Here is a 19,891-nt window from a genome sequence, read left to right on the forward strand (position 1 = left end):
AAGGAACTCAAGTAGCATATGCTAAGCTGGATATGGAATTCTATGCCTAGAAATTACATGCAAGCCCATATATTGCCACATGGGATCTAGTGCTTCTGGCTACAGTGTCTAGAATTTTCTAAAGAACTTAAGTTTTCTGAATGTGTATAAAATAACATAGTGATTCCCATATGCCTCAGGTGTGGGCATGTTGCTAATTTGATATAGCAAGTAGAATTACCCTTCATATTAACAATAGTGAAATCAGGAATCAGTAACTTAAAGGGCTGCTATTTATGTAGATTATTATTATTTAATTGAATGTAGCATTTTCCCATGACATAACAAAAGATTGTAAGCAGAAATAAGTAGCCACTAGCATTTTGGATATCTACCAGCAATTCAAGCTAAGACAGATTTAAAATGACTCAACACCTAAAGGGGGGTGGGGAGGGAGATTAACCAATTCCCTCTCTTACCTTTCCAACGAAGTCATAGTTTCATTCAAATTTTATCTATGTATTGCAGTGGTTTTATATGTCTTCTGAATTCGTTCCCCCCAATTGTTGTTTTTAGAGTGTAGAACAAATTGATGAGTATAATTTATGTGATTTAAGGCTTGTTACTTTGAAATGATGGGCATGCCGGGATTATGAAATTAAAAATACACTTAACTGTCCCAAGATAGGTGCTCAGTTTTCTTTTGAAGTCTGTGGGAATTGTATTCACCTCATGGATATTTAGAAATGAGCTGAGTTGCAATGTTTGCAATACGTTCCATGGTAGGGAGAGAGGTTTACCTGAAGCCAGTTTCTCCTGCTTAATGGAAGTTGTGTGAGCAGTTTATCCTATTTATTTTAACTTAGGCAAACTTAAAAATAAACTTTCATGAAGCATAACTGCAAAAGCTTTGCAAGCCCTGTCAACACCCTCTGATGAAATGAAAAAGAGAGTGTCTCAGTCCTCTGTATATATGCTGGCCTTGACATTCTTGAAGGCTCAAAAGCCAGATCCCCACTTCCTAATTCAATCAAGAGAACAGTATACCACATCACTTTGCTATTGAGAGCCCTAGTTTTGGTGTGACCTTCTAAGTAGTACTGAAACAACACCCAGCTAGACCTTGGATTTTCAAGTATGTTGAATAAACACATATTTTCACCCCTAAAGGGTGTTAGATAATGGCTAATTAAATTGTCACTGAAGCACTGTGGATGGGTGGATTAGATGCATGAAATTGGTGTTCGTCCTGTTCAGGTTAGGGTTGCAATTCCCCCTGTAATAACAGGTATGCAGTTTGGAGGTACTCCTTGTTCCGGCAGTGATACTTGAGGCCTACATGGCCTCAATTACCCAAAGTGCTTTGGCTTTCTGCTAATTTTGACTGTTTCTGTAGAGGGATAGTCTTCTGTGGTGATCTAATATGTGGTAATCTCCTGGCTTGATTACCATAATGGACATGAGGCTGCCCTTAAAGATGTCTTGGAGGCTTTAGTTAGTGTAGAACTTGCCTGCTTGAACTTTGATAAGTATGGTCAGAGTTGTTCATAGTGCACTTATTTTGAAAGAACTACATTGACTGTCTGCTTGCTTCAGAGCCTAATTTAAGATGCTTTCACACTCTAAATGGCTTGGGACCCATATACCCCAAAGAACATCTCTTCCCATAAGAGCCTGCTTATTGTATCTTAAGTTCTTCTATAGAGGCCCTGCTCCAAGTACCCAGTTTAGTAGAGATTCGCTGTGCTTGTACAAAGGAGAGGGCACACTGACTTTATAATGCCATTATACTTGGGAGTAGGCCCATTGAAATTAATGGACATGACTAACTTGGTCAGTTAATATTTGAGTAATATTTGTATACAACCCTTAAAATTATACAGTATTTCATAGAATCATAGAATCATAGAGTTGGAAGAGACCACAAGGGCCATCGAGTCCAACCCCCTGCCAAGCAGGAAACACCATCAGAGCACTCCTGACATATGGTTGTCAAGCCTCTGCTTAAAGACCTCCAAAGAAGGAGACTCCACCACACTCCTTGGCAGCAAATTTGTGTTCTGTGAATTTTATTCACACCTCTCTGGAATTTTTTCATGAAGGGCAGCTGATAAATCTTTAAACAAACAATCAAACAAACAAACAAACAAACACGACACTACAAAAATGTTAGCTAACAGCCTAGTTCCAAATCTTACTATTCTAGTAAAAAAAATGTGAAGATAAAGTATGTTAAGTTCAGAGCCAGTGTAGCCTTGGAAACTATGGCGCTACACTGCCATTTCAAGACTTCTGCTTTGTTATTTTGTTCAGTTGTTCCCATTTAAATTTATACCAGTGAGTACTTTAGCTATCCATTGTGGTGTGTTTGAGCTTGAACCCACCTAGACAACTAGCTTCTCCTGAATAAACTCTTGTCACTCCAGGATAGCAGTGTCACCCGTATCACCTGTATCACCATATGGGGTAGTAAGGAGAATTTTACCAAAGGGCATCTGCCAATGCGTGGTGAAGTTCTGTTAGGATGTGAAGTAAACTTAGCATCTGTAGTTACTCATGCCTGGAAACTGCCCTGACAAAGGCTACTCTCAGTGTCTTACAATTTGGCAAAGGTAGGGTGAGTGCTAAGGTTTAATAAACAAAAATGTGTGGCAGCTTTGAAAGAACACAGGTTTTTCTTTTACTACCAAGTAAAGTACTGAAATCTCAACTTCACTGCATAATTTAGTCAGGCTGCCTTAATGTAAAAATGCTCCACTACCTATGGTTTACTACTTTCCAATTCTTTCCAATACCTATCTCCTCATCGCTAGAGTGTACTGTTAAAAACAGAAGTTTTGACACGCACACTCACTCTATATATATGTATGTACATGAATAACAAATACGGGTAGTTTAGCATATGAAAGTGAAGTCCATAAAGGAAGAACATTCCAACTAAGCTGCTGACAAGAGAATCCTCATGTAGCTTCTGAGAGGAGGAGGCTCATGAGCTTTGAAATCTGAAAATGCACATTAACCACACACAGGCCTTCCGGAAGCATGTTGGAAAACCACCCTCTCTTGGTACTTAAGTTCTTAGGGCATTGCCTTTTCATTTCTGTTGGGAAGCCCTGTGTCAGCAATAAAGGCCACTGTTGTGGGTGCGCCTATTTTTAATAAATGCATATTCTTAAACAGTTGGCAGGCAACCTGCAGATTTAAAAGAGCATTAGCACATAAAGTAGCAGTGACAACAACTCCTTGAGGGCATATTCATCCAGCAAAGCTGACTTTACTTTTTTAAATAAAACCCATGGGTCGTTTATACTGCTGCATGTTTATTTTGAATTCATGAACTAGTATTTATCTGCAAGCAAACCTGACTCATTTTTGTATGTTTGTTCTTTCTGTTCTTAGGCTGCCTTCCAGGAGAATGTTGGTAGACAGGTATGGTAACTTCTTCTCTTTTTTTTTAACTCTCTTCATTTAATTTCTTGTAAATCTACTGTAGCGTAAAATTAAGTGTAGACATTTTGTCACTTGTGGAAGTGAAGGGAGAGTTTGGTGAATTTGGACAAATGATTTCAAAATGATCTTGGTAATGCTTCATGTGTACCTATTAAAAACCTAATTACGACATTTGAGTATATTCTGAGGGAGAGCCCTTAGCTTTTTAAAAGGCAGCATACCAAATACCACCATTCCGAAAATCAGCACAGTGCAAAAGCTGTTAGGGAAGTACCATATTTTTTGCTCTATAAGACTCACTTTTTCCCTCCTAAAAAGTAAGGGGAAATATGAGGCGTCTTTCTGAGCGAATGCAGGCTGCGCAGCTATCCCAGAAGCCAGAACAGCAAGAGGGATTGCTGCTTTCACTGCACAGCAATCCCTCTTGCTGTTCTGGCTTCTGAGATTCAGAATATTTTTTTTCTTGTTTTCCTCCTCGAAAAACTAGGTGCGTCTTGTGGTATGGTGCGTCTTATAGAGCGAAAAATACAGTATTTTTCTTGAGCAATAGGAACAGCTTCTGCCCCTGTTTCCCTCCTTAATCTGAGGCAGCAGTGGTTGTTGGGTAGCTGTATAAATGCAATGGAGAATGAGGGTTGAGCGCAACTTTGTTGGAAAGAAAAAGCACTTCTAATTCCCAATGGTGCCCACTTCCCTGATTTTTATACAGTTTTGCACATTTCTAGACCAGAATGTAAATAATTTATAGTCAGATTAATTTCACTTTTAAGGGAACCTCAGTGAGGTTGCTTAAAGAAAGACTGATTAAAAAAATAAGACAAAATTGCTAAAATGGTTTTCCATTGGTATGTAGAAGGTAGTAGCCTTGCACTGTTTCTTTTCTGAAAGTCCATCAGTAGTGAATATGTATACATTGGTAAGTGGAAACAGATAAGCCTTTTTGCAGATTAAAGCATTTTTGAAACATGTTTGAAAGCATGGGGACAAAATGTTATTTGGTAACAGACTCACTAGGAGCACTGTTTTTTGTGGTACTATTTCTTAAGGGATACACAATGCTGATGGATCAATCCTGTACTGTGCTTCTATTTCAAAAGTTGAGAGGACTTAAACATTGTTCCTGGTATGCGTTTACACCAACTGTATACACTTCTATTCCTATTCTAGTAGCCCTGGGAGCAATTTTCAAGTATTGTTTGACATACTCCAGAAATGCGCACAACCTGTTAGACTAGAGAGGCAGAGACCATGGCAAGAGAGAAAAACGTAATTTGTGTTCTGTGGTCCTACGATACCACCCCAGTCCCTGGAATATAATGAATCCATATGGACCAGGTGACCATGTTAACTATATCCTGGTGGGTTTTGGCACCCACATTCCCCATGCTGTTAGAATCATAGACTTGTAGAGTTGGAAGGGACCCCAAGGGTCATCTAGTCCAACCCCCCGCAATGCAGCATTCTCAAGTAAGGTACCAATTACAGATGCCATCCAACCTCTACTTAGAAACTTACAAGGAAGGAGAGTCTACCACCTTCCAAGGGTGTCCATTCCACTGTCAAACAGCTCTTACTGTCGGAAAGTTCTTCCTGATGCTTAGCTGGAATGTCCTTTCTTGTAACTTGAAGACATTGGTTCAAATCCTACCCTCCAGAGCGCGAAGAAAACAAAGTTGCTCCATCCTCCAGGCGGCAGCCTTTTAAAGATTTGAAGATAGCTTGGTTCATCATATCCAGTACTGCTGGTTATCTGTTCTAGCATTTGTGAATTTAGTAGATAGTTAATCATAAAGTTTTGAGAAGAAACGTTGATCATTATCCTATTCTACATGGTCTGTTAGATGCCCTTGTTCTTAGCCCCAAAACTTTATGCTATTATACTTTTGGATTTTTAGAAAGCTCTATACTATTCTTTTCGGGGTTTGGTTATCAACACTCTGCACAGTATTCCATGTATCTTTGCACCATAGATATTTATACAGGCATTATAATGCTGAGAGTTTTCTTTTCTGTTCCTTTCTTAATGGCATTCATCTTTTTCACAGCTGTCACATACTGAGGCAATGTTCTTGTTGAGTTATCTACCACAATCCCAATATGCCTTTATTGGTCAGTTATCCACAGTTCAGACTCCATAAGGCATGTGCGATTTTTTTTTTCTATTTCTGTTTGGTCATAATGTGATTTAGTATTTCTTCATGCTTGGAGTGGCCAATCCTTGCTGCCTTCAGAGTTTTGCCAGCTTTTTCATTTAGTATCAACTCTTGACTCCCACTCCATCTGAAACTTTAAACACTCCCTCGAATGTGTCTGCACCCTGGGGTGGCTTTTACCACACTCTTCATTGACTGCTTCTTACTGAGGTGGCAAAACAGCCTGGTGAACATGCCAGTGCTGGTTATGATGCTGCATTATGAGAAAGGGTGCAGTTTGGCTAAGTTCTTCATTTTTACCAATATAGCCTTTTGATTATTTTTCTTTTTCATCAGAGTGACATTCATATATTCCTTTTGGTTTTGTTACACTTGAATGTGTGCAGTCCGCTCCAATTGTTGTTGTTGTTTAGTCATTTAGTCGTGTCCAACTCTTCGTGACCCCATGGACCAGAGCATTCCAGGCACTCCTGTCTTCCACTGCCTCCCGCAGTTTGGTCAAACTCATGCTGGTAGCTTTGAGAACACTGTCCAACCATTTCGTCCTCTGTCGTCCCCTTCTCCTTGTGCCCTCCATCTTTCCCAACATCAGGGTCTTTTCCAGGGAGTCTTCTCTTCTCATGAAGTGGCCAATGCAGCAGTTTACGCTGATAGCGCTGCTGGTAGAATCTTGTACCTCACATCTCATTTTACTCAAATGCTGATACTTAGCGTTTATATAGGAGTTTACATTTTCCTGTAATCTCTAATTATAAATTATTATTAACGAATAATACCTCATCTCTACAAAACATAGCTAATAACTGGAAAGAGAATGTCGCTTTTCAAACAGGAGTTTTGATATAGACCAGGCTGGCGAAATTAGGCCCGTTTGGCTCATGTGGTAGTTTGTGGGAGGTCATGCTCACCTGTAGGGTTTATATTTAGCACTGAATGCAAATCCCTCTGCTTTCCTATGGTCTTGGTTCTTGCCATCTGTCAAACATGGCTTGCAGAGGAATGACTACTTTTTTTATCTGACCTGCTGGCTCTCACTTCTGATATTGACTTCGGTGTGTCCCAAAAAGAACTGTGACAAAGGTGCAGAATGTTCAAATTGCTCTCTGTGTTGTCACTCCAGAGATTATAGTAATGACAAAAGTACTCACCGTTTAGAACTGGATTGAGTAAACACCCTGCTCTGACTTCATCCTGTTTCAAGTTGCCAGTTTTCTTGGGTCTCAAACTTGCAGCTTTACCTTAGCTGGTCTTGCTGAAATTTATTGGTGGCACATGTCCCATGTCCCAATGCAAATACTGTAATTTAACTATGGAAATGGTGATTACAAACGAAGTGATGCTGCCTCAAAAAACAACAACACTTGATTATCCATAGTTCCTTTTGTTCCTTTTTCAGGATGTGCTTTACATCCATTGAGAAAAGCTTCCCTCTCTCTTTTGAGATGCTTCTCTTTTGTGGATTAAGATTAAGATAGATTAAGATAAATTTATTGTCATTGTCCGTATATACACAGTATACACAACAACGAAAATCAAACACCCAAAGACCGGGTTCACATACACATTTGCACGCATCTCCAACACTCTCATCCTATTCAGACATAATCTATAAAACATAACATAATCCAGAATATAACATAACCTATTAAAGGCACAACATAACCTAAAACCTATCTCATTCCTTCCTACTCCCTGCTTGCTATTTCTTGCAACTGGGATCATTATTTAATGCAATCAGAGCTCTTGGATAGAAACTATTCAGAAGGCGTGTGGTTCGTGTTTTCATTGTCCTATATCTTCTGCCCGAAGGCAACAGTTCAAAGAAGTTGTGAGCAGGATGGGTGGGATCTCTCAGGATATTGTGTGACTTCTTCAAACTGCGAGACGTGAAGATCTCATCCAGGGTTGGTAGTTGGAGCCCAATAACATTCTGGGCAATTTAATTATTCTCTGTAAAGCTTTTTTATCCATTTTATCACATATAGTATGGTACCTATACTGATTCAGCAATTGCTTTTTCTAAATATTTCAGGATTTTATACACCATTGCATTTGTGCCCATATTCTTTTAAGATAAGATTAAGATAAGATTAAGATTAAGATTAAGATTTGTATTGCAGTTCAAAATCAGAGGTACTCTCTCCTGTGATTCAGAAGAGCAGCATGCAGGCAGTTGTCAGTGTTGCTAGGACACGGAAGTGAGCATTGATTTATTGTGGGTAGAACTTGGATTAAAAACTAGTGGAAGAGGATTTGAGACAAAGCAGCAATTCCAGTTGCAATACAGGAATCATTTGGGAGCGAAGATGAAGAGAGAGAAAGAGACGGAGTAATAAAATTGCAGCAAGTGGGGTGTGAGAGGCGGGAGAAGATAAATGAGAGAGAAAGAGAGATGGGTATCACACCAAAAGAGAGAGATGGGCTTACATGGATAGGGAGAGCAGAACATGGCAGGAGAGAGAGATGGTTTTACTATTTACTGCTAAGGAGTAATCTGCTGGATGAATAAAAATTTAATCCAGATAAGATGGAGATGCTTCTGTATGTCAGTGTTCAGCTTCTCCTGATGTTGAGATTTTGCTTGTTCTCTTTCCTTTTGGGGGTTTCTTTGGGGTTTTTTTCTGGGTCTGGTTTTTCCCAGTTCAGGCAGATATACCAACTGCTCCCATTTCTGGGGAAGAGTCACGCCTAGTCATAATGCCTTAGTTATTACTTTAATGTGCTTTTTGTGGGGCTGCCTTTGAAAGTGTAAGTTGGTCGAGAATTCAAGCCTGGATGCTTGGCGGATTGTGGCTTTCTGATGGAGAGGCCCTTTGCTGCATCCCAGTAAGAGTGTGTGTTAGATTAATCAGCATGTGTAAGACGTCATTTCTGTAGCCACATCCCAGTGTTGGAACACTTTCCTGCAGAGAGTTTGCTAGATGAATAATTTTTGTGCAGGTGGGCTTTTTATAATTTTTGGTGTTTTAAACTGATCCTGATTATTAATTCCTTTCCATACTGTTTCTGGGCTTGGGTTTTTATTTGATTACTTTATTGTTTGTTAGTTATTTGTTCTTTGACTGTTGTTAGTTGCCTTGAGAAAGTGTGGAGATCAATTATTCTAAATCAAAAGGAAGGAAACTTGGGATCTGTTTGGGAGTGGTGACAGATTTGCCTCGAGCCTTGAGTTTATAAGGAGCAGCTCATTTCACATGCCATAAAATCAGTCCAGAGGACCTGTGTGTTGGGTTGCTTTTCTTGCTGTAAGAGAAGATTTGCTACTGTGTTACAAAAATTGACAGCAAGAAGGAAGTCTATACTAGTGAACCACCTTTTCCCCCAGGGTGGAGTACCAAATTACTCCTTGCAGCCTAAGAAAATGGCTGCTAATTATGATAGGTATGTGTGACCCATTTTTTCCTAATCAGTTTTGTCATGTGAATCAGCCAGACAACTTTCCCCATGACTACAAGGGAGATTTAGGACTTATTTTCCATCGGAAGACATAATGTTCTTGCTGAGTTTTGCAAGCAAAAAACAGTGTTAGATTTGTGTGTAGTCCTTCTGTTTTCTTGATTACAGTTGCTTGCAGGGCTGAGATAATTTTTTCTGGAGTGGGCGTTCCACAATGAAAGATCACGTTTCAGGTAGCATGACATTTTCTCCAAAAGGACAGCTCATCAATCAATCAATCAATCAATCAATCAATCAACCAACCAACCAACCAACTATACTTTTTGCTGTGAAATTGCAGTCTCTTCCTGGCTCTTAGGGAGGTACTTGCCAAGCAATCAGGGAATTTTGCCTTGCTCATACTGTTGTGAGTTACCTATTTAAAGTGACTGCAACAGCTACTTAAATGGGGCAATCAGCAGTGCTATGCTGAACACCTCCTCCTCTTCCTTGAATAGGAGGGAGTGGATCATGTTGCACATAGTGTTGTGGATGACCTCATTTTGAGTACAGTGGTACAGTGGTACCTCGGGTTACATACGCTTCAGGTTACAGACTCCGCTAACCCAGAAATAGTACCTCGGGTTAAGAACTTTGCTTCAGGATGAGAACAGAAATCGTGCTCTGGTGGCGCAGCGGCAGCAGGAGGCCCCATTAGCTAAAGTGGTGCTTCAGGTTAAGAACAGTTTCAGGTTAAGAATGGACCTCCAGAACGAATTAAGTACTTAACCCGAGGTACCACTGTATGTTGCTGCCACTTTAAAGATGACATTTTTGTCCCATTCTTTTTTCTCCTGACAGACTGCAAAAGTTGGAAACCCTTTTTTCATGAGATAGATAGTTTCATATGTCTCCTTTTTATGCCTCAGCTCTATTTCATTGTGCTTTCTTTTAGAGAAGTTATTTTTAAATGCCAGTCTTTCTACCACATTTCTAACAACTTGAATAGTTTGTTTTAGATTGTAAGCTCTCTCTAAATTCTAAATCTGGTGGCAAGTAGAACCTATGCTTTCTTTTAGCAAACCATGACAGTGTGTTGGCAAAGCAATAAAACCTATATTATGCAAATTTTCTGTATTCACATTTCTTTTTTTATGAGCAAGACTTACTGTGGACATTTTTTTAATCTCTGGCATCCCAGCATCTGAAGTCTCACTCTCTATTTCAAGCACTTCAATTATATGGTTGAAACAGTTACATTTTTTACCATTTTACACTTTTATAGCTCTCTGGTGAAAGCATGTAAGCAAAGTTATTTACAAAAATAATTATGAAAAGGTCTAAAATTGATCCATCCTATGGTTTCACTTTTGTTGCATTTTGGTGATTAGTTTCTAGTTCTAGTTTACTTTGTCTTTAGTTGATGTGTTGTCTCCTCTTGTAGGAAAATTTTCATTATGATACTGAAGCAAAACAAGGTCAACTAATAATAACTCTGTGACCTATATATCAACAATTAGGAATGACTCAAGTGAATTTTCAAGCAACAAAAGGTGTGCTAGAGACTTGGGCTGTGGTTCTATACCCATGTGACATTAAGCCTCCTTCCCAGTTAATTGGACCTTCTCAGTAGACATGGGTTTTTCTGGGCGGATTGAATACTGAACTATTAATCCTGAGAACCTACTTTTCTGTACTCTGGATATAAGCCCTCATAGAAAATGGTTGACTAGAAGGAATTAAAGTCTAGTGCTAGGGCAGTCTCTCCCCTCTGTGGCTCTAGCTGTGTTTTGTTGGAGGATGAGCTGCTGTTGGTCTGATAGATTTGTCCCAAATTCTGACACTTTAACTGAAAGACATGAGAGTGTGATGTATGTAACTTTAAAATGTTGATCTGGCTTAGTAGATTGCCCTTGGACTTGGGAAGTAGCAATAGAAACAAGAGTAAAATAAAAGTGATAGGTCCCAGGAAGCTCGCTGGACGCTCGGGTTGTGAACATGATCCGTGTGGGATGCACGTTTGCAACCCGCAGCATTCGCAACCCGTGTCTGCACATGCTCGGGTTGCAGTTTGGCGCTTCTGTGCATGCGCGACCGCCGAAAACTGGAAGTAACCCGTTCTGGTACTTCCGGGTTTCGGCGGTCCGCAACCTGAAAAGACACAACCTGAAGTGGCTGTAACCCAAGGTATGACTGTATAATGATGTTACAGTGTTCAAGGAGGTGGGGGAAATTGCAGCAGTAAAGGTTGGAAAGCTGATGAGTGAGGGAGTGAGACATTTACGCCTTTGAGGGTGCAGTAAACCTGGGGTCACCATGGTAGAGGCATAGGAAGCAATAAATGACATGAGCACCTTTTGTGATTGAAATGGTCACATCCAAATGGATTACAAGTGTAAGAAGTGTTTTGCTTAAGCATTGGATGTGTATTCTAGATCAGCCAACCCTGCTGCTGGCTGATAACTACCTCAGGATCAATCCTGGGTTAAGCATCCCCAGTTGACGCACACCAAATAAGAGTGACCCCTCCAGAATGCCAGTTGGGGTGTTCTGTGGCCTGTTAGCTCCCATCTGGGCATATGGACAGAATCCTTCCCCTTGGGAACAGTTTACCAGGGTACCATGATACTTTCATTCAGAGGAGAGAGGGGATAAGGCTCCTTTCCACACCCACACCCCGCTTAGACTAAGGATCCAACCCAGTGCTTTTTTCTGCCAACAAGTTATGACAATTAGTCTACAGGGAAATTCCTCCCTGTCCTTGACTATGACAACCAATTCAATCCACTGCAAATATATACAGGTTGGGAGGGTGGGATGTCTGATGCCGACTGCATTGCTGGAAGGCAGCACAGCTGTCTTTTAAGTTCTGGAGGCAGACCTGAGTGAAGACGGGCTTACTCAGGTCTGTCTCCAAATTCCTGCCCCACAGTCTGGCCTCTAATTGACCAGTTAAAATTCTGATGGTAGTCTCATCACTCCCCATGGCTGACTGATAACGCCTGCCAGCCAACCATGTGGATGGTTTTGCCTCTCCCCAGCTCACCCACTGGAAGTTTTAAAGATTTTATCAATGAAGGTCGGTGCAGGGTGCCAACATGGGTCTCTACAGATTACCAATGGATGAGGCACGGTAGAGATCTACAGTGCATGGCTAAGCTTAAGTTAAGACATTGATCCAACACATGACACACTCCTTGTGCTCTCCTGAAGAGCGAAGCAGGCACAACTATTTGCCATCCTGAGCCTGGGCAAGCAATTTTGTTCTGCTTCATAGAGTTTGAGGCTACAGTGTTTGTTTGAGCAGGTGCTGTTGCCTCTGCATCTTTGGAGATGGTGGCAAAGTCAATGGAGATGGCTCACTCTTGGACTTAACTCCAGCTGCCTCACCAGAAGGAGAGGCTTTTTCCCCTAACAGTAGAAGGCACCAGGGTTACATGAACAGATGGTGACATTACGCTTGGGATAGTTAATATCACAGGGGTGGGCCGCTCTCCTAACACTCTGGGTGCTGATGAGGGGCTGAAATGGGAAGGGGGTTAAGAAAATTCCTAGTGATGGCAGCCCTGTATCGGGAAAGTTTTAATGTCTGATGTGTTACAATTTTTAATATATGCTGTAAGCGGCCCAGAGTGGATGGGGAAACCTAGCCAGATGGGTGGGGTAATAATAATAATAATAATAATAATAATAATAATAATAATAGTAATAATTTGTTTGGCCTTTTGGATCCCAGCCTTTGTTCTAGATCTCAGTGGGAGGTACTGAAAGCTCAACCAAATCCTGTCTGTGTAGCCACACCATTTTATCTGTATATTTCCTGGTTTGGATTCCATTGTTTTTTGTGATGTTAATATGGGACAAAACCTTTGGGAATTATTCTTGTGTCTACCTAAGTGAAACGTTCCCCAGTATTACTACTGTGATTATATGCGATTATGTGTGATTTTCTCTTCTAACTTTGATAGGGTACTTTCCCACATGGGATTGACATATTGACTGCAGCTGATTATTTTGCTGTTGGAAGCAGAGCGAATTGTTTCCTCAATATAAGGTAAGAGTCTCTAAATGTAAGCACCTCCTCTACCTTAAATTTATGGGTGACACGCAGATAATTTTGGATTTTAAAAAAGTCTTTCTTGTTCTACATATGGTTGCACGGGAAATTGGAGAACATTGTGAACAATATGTACAAGAAATAGGGCATTTACCTACACCAAACTGAGTGGGGGGGAGGAATAATTTTTCTTCTTCAGCGGGTTGCCCTGGATTGTGAGGTTGTCCTTGGCAGCAGGACACAAATGTTGCTTAAGTTATCTCATTAAATCTACAATGGGGCCAGGGGCCAAGCAGAGCCCTTTTAGGTTACTATACTAGCCTCTTTAGGTGGAGGCTTCAAGTGGGATCGCAAGCACTGCCTAGGTGTGTGTTACCTTGAAACCCTAATTAAGAACTGAGTACAAAAGTAACATGATGGTGTGGAAGGAAAACTTGGGGGGGGGAGTATAAGATGGTGGGCAATGCTAAATAAGAGGGAGCTTTAATGTAGATGGGACAACCTTATGTGTCCTCAAGCTGAACACTGTGTTCTATATAGATGTCTTTTCTGGCTCAATTACCTGAGGGAGGGTTTCCAGAAAGAAAGGGGGGTAACGTTACCTTGAGTATTAACTGGTGCTAAGCTTCCTTGTCATGGGGGTGAATATAAATATCTGGGGTGAAAATAGGGTCCCGTTTGCATAATTTGGTTGGTGATTCCTTCCCTTGATGTATGCTCATCAGTGTTGTTAGCTAAGTACCTATACTGGGATGTGTTTTGCAGATAGTTTCCTAGTGCTTCTGGCATGGAGCTTATTTTCATCAGGGGTCTCAGATTTTCGGTTTGGTGGGAATGCCTTGGATGGCTTGACTGTGTTAGGATCTAGGCAGAAAGGAAGACATTTGACATTTCTGGAGTTTTCATGCCTCTGCAAAACTGGCAGAAGTCACTCCTAGTGAATGTGATCAAGGAGAATAGCCAGTGTATGGTGTTGTTTTCTTCTTAAGAATGTAAGAATATGAGAGCTCTGCTACATCAGGCTAAAGGCCCATCTAGTCTAGCATCTGTTCCTACAGTGACCATCACAACCCCAAGATCTCTTTCCTGCCCAGTCACTGCCACTTCAGACACCATCTTCATATATGTGAAGCTGGGAATTTTTTTAGAGAGGTCCTTTTGGATCTCTTCACTTACCTTGTTTTGTTTTTACCACCCTGAATAACTTTATGCCACCAGCAAATCTCACCATCTCAGTGCTCACACCTAAATATGAACCAAGTGAAAAAGTGCCAGTTGCAATACAGATCCTTGGAGGAACCCCTTCCAAGAATAATCAAGTTATAACGAGTGCACTTTAACCAGTTACTGATCTGTAGTGGTACCTCTGGATGCGAACGGGATCCGTTCCAGAGCCCTGTTCGCATCTAGAGCAGAACGCAACCTGCGTCTGCGCATCTGTGTGTGTGCAGGTCGCGATTTGCCACTTCTGCGCATGCGCTTGATGTCATTTTGAGTGTCTGCACAAGCGGCGAAACCCGGAAGTAGCGCGTTCCGTTACTTCCAGGTCGCCACGGAGCGCAAAAGGACACATTCTACTCATGTAAAAACACACTGATTCCCGGACTGTCTGCGGGCCAGATTTAGAAGGCGATTGGGCCACATCTGGCCCCCGGGCCTTAGGTTGCCTACCCCTGGTATAGTGTGTACGCGCGCACACACACACACACACACACACAGAGGGAGAATATTAATGTAGCCCCCTTCTGGTTGTGCTTGTTCATTGCATGCAGGGATTTTGAAAAAGCAACATGGGGGAGCGTTAAAAAATACAACCCCCACTTACTGTCTGAAGTAGTATAGTCCATAATTCTACCAACCACTGTGTTTAGTATGCATATCTGTTCTAAACCAAATGTTTCCTGTGCATCAGCTTTGAAGAATATCCTTAAGGCCAGCAGAACCATATGAATTAATGTGCTTACTGAATACAAGTCAAGTAATGGTGAATTGAAGGGAGGCTGGCAATTTGCAGGCCTTGAAGAAAGTAGCTTGTTTAGGTATCTGCAGTGTGAGCATACTTTGTTTTTGTTACTTACTCAGTTTCTAAATTACCTTTTTATTGTCCCTTTCATCCTTAAGCTGTTCAGCCCACACTCTTCCATGGCACTCCACCCTCCCTTTAGTCTTTGCTTTTTTTGGTACACACCTTCCTCCTACACGCAGCCAATTTCCCAACTCTTTTCTATAGCAAAACAAAAACAAGGAAATGTGATGGGTCCGGAAGGCAGTTCTTTCCCATTTTTCTTATGTACTTTCGAGTTACCAGATGAACAGGTCATAATTGGAGGATTGACTAGGTTTTAACTAAAGTACAAATGTCCCATTCCATGGAGAAAACTGATCAGGGCCTTGATTGTAAATTATTTTTTTCCATGACGCATAAACAATCAGTAATTTTAGAGGGTTTGGCCTACTGTAAGGTATGCTATCCCTTCTCTTGCATCTGTGAGCTGTGTATGTTTCACTACACAGATTCTTGTTGCACAAGCATAGGCTTGCAATACGTCATGTATGGCATGTCCTGGTTTTCAGGTGTAAAAATGGCACCGGGGGAATTTTGCCTAGTCTGCAAAATGTCAGGGAAAACCCGGATGTATGGCAACGTAATGGAAAAAGCAGCAGAAACAGCTCCAAAAGCTTAAAATCACTAATGGGGGGGGGGGCTGGGAGTCCTTCAAACCTTCAGGCCTTAAAATATCCATGATTTTTAGTTTACTCTTTTCATTTGTGCGGTTTAATTAATGGAATGATTCATTTCTATCCATAGAGATTTATCTTGCTAATTTAAACTTTTCAAAAATCTAAGTTGGTTAGCATTTTTACATACATTCTTGGAGGAGAGCAGAAGGTTCTATTTTCTTTCACTTTTTTTTTTTGATGGTCAGTTCTTAATAATGTTGACTGTGACTAATGAAATAGCCTTATTTTACTAAGCAGTAGAAATAAAATAGCAAAAATACCAGGTTCTCTGTTATGTGCCCCAGATAAGCCAGAGAAATGACTAATTTCCCTCCCTGATTAAACATCCCCCCCCCCCAGCAATAGCAATGATGCTAATACTTTCTCTACAAAAATGTATTCACACTTCATTTTAGCCAGCCCCTTTGTTTACATGCCTTTTTAATATAAAGTTTACATGACTTAAATAAGGTCTCATTTAATTTCAGCATTGGCTTTCATAATGCTGTGTTGGTTAAAAGCAGAATATTAGTATATGTTTGGGATGAGATGGCAAACATAAATAAAAAGCTTTATGTGTCAAGCTTGACTTCACATATATGTCTATTAAATTCCTTCCTTAACTTGTAAGCCTTGGACAGTTTGAGGTTATTAGGTTCTTGTTGAAATTGACTTTGAAATAACTTTTGGAGCAAATTTCTGTTTCTAATTTTTGTGTTTTCCACCATCCTTTCAGTGTATATATCTCCGGGTTTCCTGAGTATACACAGTCCATGATTGATCACCTGGTTAACATGAAGATCAACCACTGGGATCCGTAAGTTTAATTATGTTAATATGTGGGGATTCAGTATTTTGATCAGAAAAGTATAGCTGATTTCTAAATTAGATTCGTAGTGAGACTGCTTTTATTGTTTTCAATTTGTTCAATTTGCTAACATTTGTTGACTTTCAGCTATATCTGTTAAAAATCAGGTGTGCTAGTGAAAATTAATTATTAAGACTGGAATAAGTACAAGTACTTAAATGTGTTGTTTTGACCCTAAGAAATGAAATAAGTCTGTGGTTCAGATGCAGCGAGGAACCATTTTTACCTGCCCTGTCAACAAGCAATTGTGAGCCTTGAGCTTACACATCTTCCTTTCCTCTCCTCCTCTCCTGCTCACGTGAGGAGCCACAGTTTGTGAACCTAAATTGTTCTCTATCATTTAAGCCAGAGGTTTTCAACCTTTTGGAGTCCATGGCTCCCTTGACCCAACTACCTTCTTTCTGCAGCACCCCTATGGGGCTCAGGATCCCAGTTATGTCACCCCTTGCCTGCAGAGCTGGCAGCCTCTCATCCTTTTTCAAACACCCTCCCTTGTGGAGTGTTCCCTCAGCCTCCTCCCCTCTCCTTGGCAGTCCTCCGGGTAGCCACGACTGCCACCCCTGGTGTCTGAGCTGCCCGCCCTCCCCAAAGAGAGGTGCGTTCTCGTGCCACCCCACAGGGGCCTGGGCAGAGAATGACCCCAGACGGAGACTGGCTAGAGGTGGACATGAGGCCAGCACCTTATCTTGAGAGGCAGCAGGGGCAGCAACAGGGCTGCTGCAACAAACAGCTGTGCAAGCCTTTGGGAGGTAGAGACGCAAGAAGGCATTAAAGGAGGGAGGGAAGGAAAGAAGGACAGAGGCCAGTGTTGCCTGTGGCACCCCTGATCATCATTCAAGGCACCACCGATTTGAGCAAATCACAGTTCCCTAAATTCCGATATCACAGGGAACTGTGATTCCTTTAAAATCAGGAGCAGAAGGTTCTGCCTCTTCCTTTGCCAAGTGAAATAGGAGAGGGATAGGGAGCATGCGGGCCCAAGGCTCATTCGTGTTGTAGGAAGCCATACTATTTCCCATTCTGGCCTCCTGGGCGCCCAGTGGGGTTAGCACTGCCCATTATCTCGAGGCAGAAACTTTGCTGCCTCCTAGGAACTTGCCTGGCATGCTCTAGTCCACGGGGTCACGAAGAGTCGGACACGACTTAACAACTAAACAACAACACAGGAACTTTTATTGATTATGTTCCTGAAAGCAGCTTCAGTTTTAAGTTCCTCCCTTTAGCTTGAAGCAGCAGCACTGGAAATGTCATTACTCGTGAACTAGGTGTTTTTAGTTCATATGCCAGCCTTATAAACACATCTGCTGCATGCTTCCCACCCCCCACCTCATTCTCTCCCCATCTCTCAATCTTTCAGTGTTATTCGGGATCTTTCAACCAAAGCTCTGCATAACATCACACCACAGGCTCCAGAATATATGGCAAACGAAGGTGAGTGAAAACAAGCTTATGATCTAAAGCACCTAGAACATTACTGCAAAAGCCCTTAATCCTATGTGGCTAATAGAGAAGCAAACTGAATATTTCTAGCAACCAAAGTAATTAAGTGTCTCTAACAGAGAGAGAAAATTATCCTATAATGGGTTAAATGTATATACAGAACTCATTGTCTTAAGAGTCATGTTCACACACTGCAGGCTTTTTGTGGCATTAGAGTAGAATACATGTGCTTGGCTTGTGAAAAGATTTTGTATTTAGCATATGAAGAAATGTGTTAACTTCTTTGGGAAATTAAACCAGGGAACTGCAAATGCTAGTCATTTACATACTTTTGCAAACTTCTCAATGTATGTAAAATGAATTCAAGATATAGCCTTCTCAAACGTGAATAGTAAGCAACAGCTATTACTCCTTTTTTGTCATTTTATTAGGGATCCAGCATCTAGTCTTCAGACTGGAAGGGGACAATTTCTTGTCTATTTGTCTTTAAATTTCTAAGTTATTCATGTTTAATCTCTTGCAGTTTTACCAAAACTGCTGCCATTGGCAATTGGCACAGATCTTCATACTCGCCACGGAGCAATTCTGGCCTGTGCTGAGATCACTCACGCCTTGAGTAAACTAGCAGAAGAAAATAAGAGGTAAAAAGACAAAATCATTACTGCATTGTTTTTATACATATTTTTGAGACTGTAGTGAAACACAGTCTATAAACTGGGTCAATAAATAAATAAGGCTTGGAACAAAGATGAATTCTTGTTGACTACCATTTCCCCCAATGCATTATGGTAGAGTTCATATTGGCATTTAAGCTCTGCATACTAGGGACTACTATGATCAGAAAGAAAACGAGGGTAGTAGAAAATTAAAGAAGAAAAAATAACATCATACTCTTCTTATCTACATCAGTGGTTTTCTTCACTGTGGGTGGCATTTACCAGGGTGCGTTATTGTGCCTCAGAAAGATAATGTGAATTAGCTGGAACTTATTTCAGTGAATAAGCTAAGAGATCTAAGAAAACATAAATTCACCTAGGAAGGGAGTTAAAAGCTAGAATTGTTAATATTTTAATGGCTATAAATATATTCAAGAGCTTTGGTTATGAAACAGGTAATACTAGATAAACTAAGGTTACCAGTTGTCCCTATTTTGCGGGGACAGTCCCCAGATTTACAAATCAGTCCCCATACAAAATCCATTGAAGTTGGAAAGTGTCACCAGATTCATTGAAAATAATCTGGTAACCTTAAGATAAGCTTACTAGTCAATACATGATGATCTCACAGGTAATATGGGAAGAAATACTTAGTGTTGGTTTGGAAGGTTGTGTGACATCTGTCAGGAACTCTGGTGGCTTTAGAAGTTTGACTGACACCTTAGTTTTCAGAGAGAAGAATAAGCACCTATACTTTCCAATTAATGGCTTGCCACTGGCAGATAGGTTTCTAGGACTCCCTCACATGATGTGGCTTTTAACTTTGCAGATCCATTACATCATATTTGGATGAAAAAGCCTTGGAAGGACTTAAACAGATTCATGTGGAGGTTGGTACAAATTCTGTCTTATGAAAAAGAAAATGTTTTTGCACTCTTTAAATAGGAAAGTTTCTTTTGTTAAAATCGATAATGTAAAAACTATTTGGTGTGTGTGCATTGTTAGATGGCATGCCCACCTTCATGCAGCTTACTGAATGTTTGAGGGAGTTTCCCAAAGTGGACCATAGCCCAACAGCTGTGGCTGATAGGACAGATCAATGGCAGCTGCACAGCTGCATGGTGGTAGGGAGGTAGACTATCTGCAGCCAGCCCTGCAAAAACTGGCAGGTGGCACGTTCTGTTGCTCCGCT

General features: G+C 40.9%; 1 protein-coding gene across 1 annotated transcript in view; it reads left to right on the plus strand.

The window, feature by feature from the left end:
* The window catches only part of TBCD (tubulin folding cofactor D), a 118,328-nt gene that overhangs the window by 65,651 nt on the left and 32,786 nt on the right, over positions 1 to 19,891 (plus strand). Inside the window, exons 16-21 of the mRNA XM_081895015.1 lie at positions 3,379 to 3,408; positions 12,926 to 13,011; positions 16,472 to 16,552; positions 17,961 to 18,034; positions 18,567 to 18,684; positions 19,529 to 19,589. Coding sequence (XP_081751141.1) covers positions 3,379 to 3,408; positions 12,926 to 13,011; positions 16,472 to 16,552; positions 17,961 to 18,034; positions 18,567 to 18,684; positions 19,529 to 19,589 — 450 coding nt within the window. The remainder of the gene's footprint in view (positions 1 to 3,378; positions 3,409 to 12,925; positions 13,012 to 16,471; positions 16,553 to 17,960; positions 18,035 to 18,566; positions 18,685 to 19,528; positions 19,590 to 19,891) is intronic.

Source organism: Podarcis melisellensis, assembly GCF_964234715.1.
Source record: "Podarcis melisellensis genome assembly, chromosome: 2".
Classification (NCBI taxonomy): Eukaryota; Metazoa; Chordata; class Lepidosauria; order Squamata; family Lacertidae; genus Podarcis; species Podarcis melisellensis.